The following is a 6,424-nucleotide window of genomic DNA, read 5'->3' as shown; positions in this document are numbered from 1 at the left end:
CGGGACAGGATCCGCGAGGCACTGCACAAGTGCCGGCCGCAGCTGGAGGAGGAGGACTGGGAGACTCTGGAGTGTTCTGAGGATGGAGGCGAAGCCCAGCTCATCCAGGGAGATTCCAGTGCTCTCCAGCAGAGTGATGTGCCTGGGAGCAGCTTGGACTGGAGTGCAGCTCCAGAAGCAGAGCTGGATGCCATCAAAGAGGCTGTTCTGTACATGGACGTGGACAAAACCTGGGTCCCGTTCATTTTTTCCCTGTCTCTAGAAACTCTGAAGTGCTTTAAAATCAGAAACAATGACAAAATTTTAAGCAACAGTTACGGCATAGAGACCATCCAGGACATCCTTCCAGACACCAGCCTGGGGGGACCCTCCTTCTTCAAGGTGATCACCTCCAAGGCTGTGCTGAAGCTGCAGGCTGAGAGCGCGGAGGAGGCGGCCTCGTGGCGGGAGCTGGTCCGAGAGGTGCTCATGTCCTACCTGGAGGGTGCTGAGGAGGCACTCACCCTGGGGGGCAGCTTGGATGGGCACTCCCAGGTGGTCCTGAAGAACATCGTGAAGGAAAATGGCTTCTTGCTGCAGTACCTGGTGGCCATCCCCATGGAGAAGGGCCTGGACGCGCAGAGCTTCATCTGTGCAGGTACAAACCATGGAATGGTTTGGGTTGGAAGGACCCTAAAGCCTCCCCAGTCCCACCCCCTGCCATGGACAGGGACCTTCCACTATCACAGGGTGCTCCAAGCTCTGTCCAAGCTGGTCTTGGGCATCCCCAGGGATGGGGCAGCTACAGCTTCTCTGTTTTCCCAGGAACCCAGCAGCACAAGATCTCCTTGGTGGGGCTTCATGTCCCCAGTCAGGGGCACCTTTGGTGTCCTGTGGGCACAGGGTGAGCCCCCCATGCTGAGCCCCATCCCACCCCAGCCCAGTCCAACTGGGATATTACTGGGCTCCCACTTAAGATGCTTTTGGCACAGACAGTGGGAAACTGGTGTTAAAGTAACCTTAGGTAGATCAGGAAGCTCAGGACTCTCTTCCTGGGCATTTTGAGGCCCCGGCCTGTGGGGAAAGCGCAATCTGGAGCTGTTTTTCCAGTTAAGGCAGCACGGGAGCGGGGATTGCCATGGGTGTGACGGGCTGATTTTGCAAAACAATCATTTACCCTTCCCCTGACGCCTCTCAGCACACAGGGAGATTCTGGTGGCACCTTCACTGACCTTCACAGGAGCTGTAATTTGCTCTTTACCTTGCTAAGTTAATTAAATTTCAGATTTCTCTCCTGCTTCAATTATATTTCTTGTACCCTCCAGCGGGTTGGAATTTTTCTTTTAATCTGTCTCCTTTTTTTATAGAATTTTTTTTCTGGTCTATTTGGTCTCTGCCTTCCCTTCCAAGCTCTGTCCTGCATCTTCCACCTCCCCACAGCTAGAAGCCATAAGCCAAAAAGACAAATTCCCAGTTTTTTCTGTGTGGGTTTTCCTTAGGAATCTGCCTGCCCTGCTTTCACCCCCCCCAGCCTGACACCCAATATGTTCCCTTCCATCTCAGAGTAATGAGCAATAAAGGCTAGTTTTTCTTATTAATTCAGAAAGCAACACGTGATCTCCATGAATATTTTTGGAGGATGAGCTCTCCAGCTATTCCAGAGTGCAGTGGATGGGGGTAGGGAAACCAAGATGGGTTCCCCACTGCTATAATAAAGGTGGTTTTGGGTTAATCCATCCTGATCTCATCCCTTCCAGATGAGGTTTTGGTACTCTGTGACAGCAGCAGAAAAGAAAAAGGCTGAGTGAAGGCAAAACAGTGCAAAGCTACTGGTGGAGGTGATGGGACAGCAAATGGGATTTAGGTTCTTCCCTGAACCTCTGGGATGTTGTCAGAATTCACTTTTCCTAAAAAAAAAACCCAAACAATTGAACCACCTGATGGATGAAAGTGGGTTCACAGATAGTTCAGCCTCCTTTTTCTAGAGAAAAAGTTGAACCATCATAGGCTTAAATCCATGAGGAGGGGGCTGGAGGCCTCACACTGAACATCCTACAGGTGCTTTAGTTGGTCTCTGCCCTTTCCCAAAACGTCATTGCTCAATTCCTCGCTGCCAGAAGTTCCTCCCCATCTGGCAGTGGTGGCAGAGGCTGTGGGCAGCAGTCCCCTGTCACCCCCTGCTCCCGCAGGCTGCTCCCGGCAGATCGGCTTCTCCTTCGCCAGGCCCAAGCTCTGCGCCTTCTCGGGGCTCTACTACTGTGACAGCTGCCACAGGGACGAGGAGAGCATCATCCCCTCCCGCCTCATCCACAACTGGGACCTCACCAAACGGGGGGTGAGTCCAGCATCTGCTTCCTGAGGGTCCATCTGGGCATTCCCTGCACTGGGAGTGCCCAATCCAAATGTCCTTCCAAGCTCTGGGGCTGTTCCATGCTCTGTGTCCAGCTGTGCCCTCTCTCATGCCCCAGGTGTGCAAGCAGGCCCTGAAGTTCCTGACCCAGATCCGAAACCAGCCTCTGATCGACCTGAGGCTGGTCAACGAGAGCCTCTACGAGCACGTGGAGAGGATGGGGCGGATCCTGCGCAGCCGGGAGCAGCTGAAGCTCCTGGGGGATTATCTCATCATGTGCCGCAGCGGCGCCCTGAAGGAGCTCAGCAAGCGGTGAGCTCCCTCCCGGGGTGACATTCCCCTCTCTTGGCACCCCAGTGGGCTCCTGGTCCCCCTCCTCACTCACCATGGGAGCAGGGAGCGGTGCTGCCAAGGCTCAGGCTGGTTTTTCCCTCCACGTCATCTGCTCTAAGGAGTTATCCATCTGTTGGCTGGGTCAGCACAATGAGCTGGGACTCAGGAAACACCTTCCTGGCTGAGGAGCTTCTGGCTGGACAGGAAACACCTGGCAAAATAGATGAGATATTTATTTTCTTTTTTCCCCCCCTTTGATATGCTCTCACATGATTTCCAGTGGCAGGATTTGGGATGTGAAAATGAGCTCTGCAGTGATTCACTTCAAAAGGCTGCTTCATCCAGGTTGCTCCTTGCTCCAAAGCTCTTGGAGGTGTGGTGGGGACCATCTACCCCCTTCTTCTCTGTGCTTCTTTGCAGGCTTGATCACAGGCATTACCTCCTGGAGTGTCCCCACAAATACAGCGTGGCTGATCTGAGGCAGGTGAGAGCTGTGTATGGTCACAGAATCACAGAATGCTTTGGGTTGGAAGGGACCTTAAAGACCACCCAGACCTACCCCCTGCCATCCAGTTCCACCTCCCACTAGAGCAGATTGTTCCTAGCCCCCTGGCCCAGTTGTTGTGAAAACACCCCAGGGTCTGTGGGGATGCCACGTGCTGCTCCTTCAGCTGTGGTTTCCCAGCAGTTGGGTTTTCAGTGATCCCCAAGCCAGGAGCCCCATCCTGGCAGGTTGTGGGTGCTGCTCTCAGCAGTCCAGGGTCCCACTGCACCCCAGCCTTGTGGGCTTGGGGTTGTTTTGGAGGACAGCCGTGCCTTCAGGTGGAGCCCAAAGGATGGGTGTGACACAGCAAACACTGACCCCTGTGTCCCCCAGATCGCTGAGGGCGCCTTCGAGAGCTTCCTGCAGTCGCTGCTGCAGTTTGCATCCCACCACGTGTACAGCTGTGACCTGTGCACCCAGCGAGGCTTCATCTGCCAGATCTGCAACAGCAGTGACATCATCTTCCCCTTCGAGTTCGACACTACCACCAGGTGAGTGAGCTTCTCAGCACCCCTGCCCGTCCTGCTGCAGCCAGGGCACCCAGGGGCACAGCCTGCCTTAGGCCAGGAGCCCCAGCCAGCCCCTGAGTTCTGGTCACAGACCCCACTTGCAAGGCACAGGGGGAACTGGAAATGGCTCTGAGATGGTTCTGCATCCTCGTGATGCCTGAAACCTTGTGGTGCCCATGTGGTGCCCATGTCCTCCTGGCAGCCACATGTGCCCATGTCCTTGTGGGAGTTGCATCCTCATGGTGCCCATGTCCCCATGAGAGCCCTGTCTTGATCTCCTACATTCTTGTGGGAGCCACATCTCCTTGGTGCCCATGTCCCCATGAGAGCCCTGTCTTCATGTCCCACATTCTTGTAGGAGCCACATCCTTGTGGTGCCCATGTCCTCATGGTGCCCACGTCCTTGTGGTTCCCTCATCCTTGTGGGACTCATCCTTACATGTCCACATCTTCATGCCCATGTCCTCATGGAACCCATCAGTTCCAGGGTACTCCAAACCAAATCCGGGCTGTTTGGGGCAGGAGCAGAGGTGACATCTTGTCCTCACAGAGCCAAGATGGCACCAAGAGAGGTGGCTTTGCAGACTGAAGATGCAGCCACCAGCACCTTGCTGTCAGCCTGCAAAGGCCTTGCTGGGTGCTGGGTGCTATTGCAGCCAAGGAGCTGGAGGGAGGAGGAGGAGGAAGGTTCTGAGGTTCTGCATGTCCCTCTCTTGCTCACCTGGCCAGTGCCTCTCACACTCAGGGTCACTCTGACCCCTTGCAGGAGCTGCAGGAGGGAAGGGGAAGCAGCAGTGGGATTCTCCTACATCTCTCTACAGCCATGGAAGGAAGGAAGGACACATGGACACAGATTTCATACAATGCCAAAATGGTTTGGGTTGGAGGGACCTTAAAGCCCATCCAGTGCCACCTCCTGCCATGGACAGGGACACCTTCCAAGTCCTGTCCAAGCTGGCCTTGGACACTTCCAGGGGTGGGGCAGCCACAGCTGCTCTGGGAGCAGAGGTGGGTGGGGGCAGCACTCTGGGATGTGCTGGGACAGGCTGAGGATGTTCCTAGCAGGAGAGGGGTGTACTGGCTCTCACTGGGGTTTTTCCCTGCCCACAGAGCTCCCATTCCTCACAGGCAGAGGGACCTGTCCTGCAATGGGGTCAGCTGTGGGTCAGGGTGCAGCAGCTGGACAGGAGTTGGAATCACGATGGGAATGGTGCTAGAGGGGAATTCTTATCCCCATCACCATCAGGGTTTGCTGAAGAAGTCAATCCCTTCCAGCCCAGGAGGCTGCTCCACTGTAGCTGGAGAGATCCACATCTCCATGGTTATGCCATAGAATCATGGAATCATTCAGGCTGGAAAAGCTCTGTAAGATCATCGAGTACAGTTCCCTCAGCACTGCCAAGGCCACCACTGACCCGTGTCCTCAGGTGTCACATCCACAGGGCTTTCAAATCCCTGCAGGGATGATGACTCCACTGTTTGCCTGGGCAGCTTCTGCCAGAGTTGGACAACTATTTCAGTGAAGAAATTTTCCATATTATCCAACCTAAACCTCCCCTGAGGCAACTTGAGGCTATTTCCTCTTGTGCTGTCTTGGCCTATTTGGCATTGAGCACAATCCTGGCAGAGAGATTTCACAGGGCTCATGGGTTGCGTGGTCTCACTTTGCCTGGCACTCCCTGAAAGTGAGCAGCACCACCCAGAACCTGCAGAAACCACCACGGATACCGGGATCCGTGGGTGCTCCATGTGTTCAGGGCTGCGAGTATTTCCGTGGAGGAGGAGCAGCGCTGCTGGCTCCCCTCCCCGCCACAGGGACAGCACTGAGCTCATTATCGAGGACAACAACATCCCCAGGGGACCAATTTTCCCTGGAAAAAGAGCAGCCGGGCTCTGGAAAGTGCTGGCACGCAGGGCTGAGCTGGCTGGCGGCCGGCCGGAGGTCTCGTGTCCCGCGGAGCCGAGCTCTGAAGTTTGTTGACGTCTTTCTTTCTCACCCTGACGGAGGAGGTTGTGCAGCAGGAAAGCGGCTCAGCCGACATCCTCACGGAGCTGAACGCGGCTTCCTGCCCCTGTGCCCGCCCCAGCCCGCCGGGTCACACCGGCACTGCTGCAGGATGTGCCTGCAACGCCTCAAACAATGACCCTGCCAGCGCAGGACCCCCTCCTGCTCTGGCAGCTCGGGGGGAGCTGGAGGCAGGAGATGCCGATTCTAGCTCGGAACCACACTGGGTAAAACCCGGCTTCCCAAATCCCCCCGTGCCTGGGGAGCAGCTGCCACTGCTGCTGCTCTGGAGAGGCCACATGGAAGTGTGTTCCACCAGGGGAATGGGTATTTTCCATCCCAAATCCTGCCTGTCCGAGCCTTTCCCCGTGCCTCAGGGTTTGCAGCTCCTCTCCAGAGCAGGATTTCACCCCAGCTGAGATGCTGTGATCCCTTTCCTGGCTCTGCTGGGTGTTCTCTGCCTCTGTCCCACGCATCTTTTGGGGAATTAAGGTGTTTCATGCTGTTCACACATGGATTGTACACCAGGTATTTGCACAGTGAAGGTAAATCTGGCTGCCCCGCTGGCATGTGGCTGAGCCACATTTTACTGCCACTGAGGAGCTGGGGATCACAACCCAAAAATTGACCTCAGCCCTTGTTAGCAGGGACATTTCTGCTGGTGACTGAGCAGTGAAACCCCTGCCTGAGCTGGGGTCCTTCAT

The 6,424-nt window shown here is 55.6% G+C and overlaps 1 protein-coding gene across 1 annotated transcript in view; it reads left to right on the top strand.

The window, feature by feature from the left end:
• The window catches only part of PLEKHM1 (pleckstrin homology and RUN domain containing M1), a 21,602-nt gene that overhangs the window by 13,682 nt on the left and 1,496 nt on the right, over nucleotides 1-6,424 (top strand). Inside the window, 5 exon segments of the mRNA XM_031063638.1 lie at nucleotides 2-637; nucleotides 2,169-2,314; nucleotides 2,448-2,641; nucleotides 3,083-3,146; nucleotides 3,540-3,697. Coding sequence (XP_030919498.1) covers nucleotides 2-637; nucleotides 2,169-2,314; nucleotides 2,448-2,641; nucleotides 3,083-3,146; nucleotides 3,540-3,697 — 1,198 coding nt within the window.

Source organism: Geospiza fortis, unplaced genomic scaffold (assembly GCF_000277835.1).
Source record: "Geospiza fortis unplaced genomic scaffold, GeoFor_1.0 scaffold373, whole genome shotgun sequence".
Classification (NCBI taxonomy): domain Eukaryota; kingdom Metazoa; phylum Chordata; class Aves; order Passeriformes; family Thraupidae; genus Geospiza; species Geospiza fortis.
This window is presented reverse-complemented; position numbering and strand designations above follow the sequence as displayed.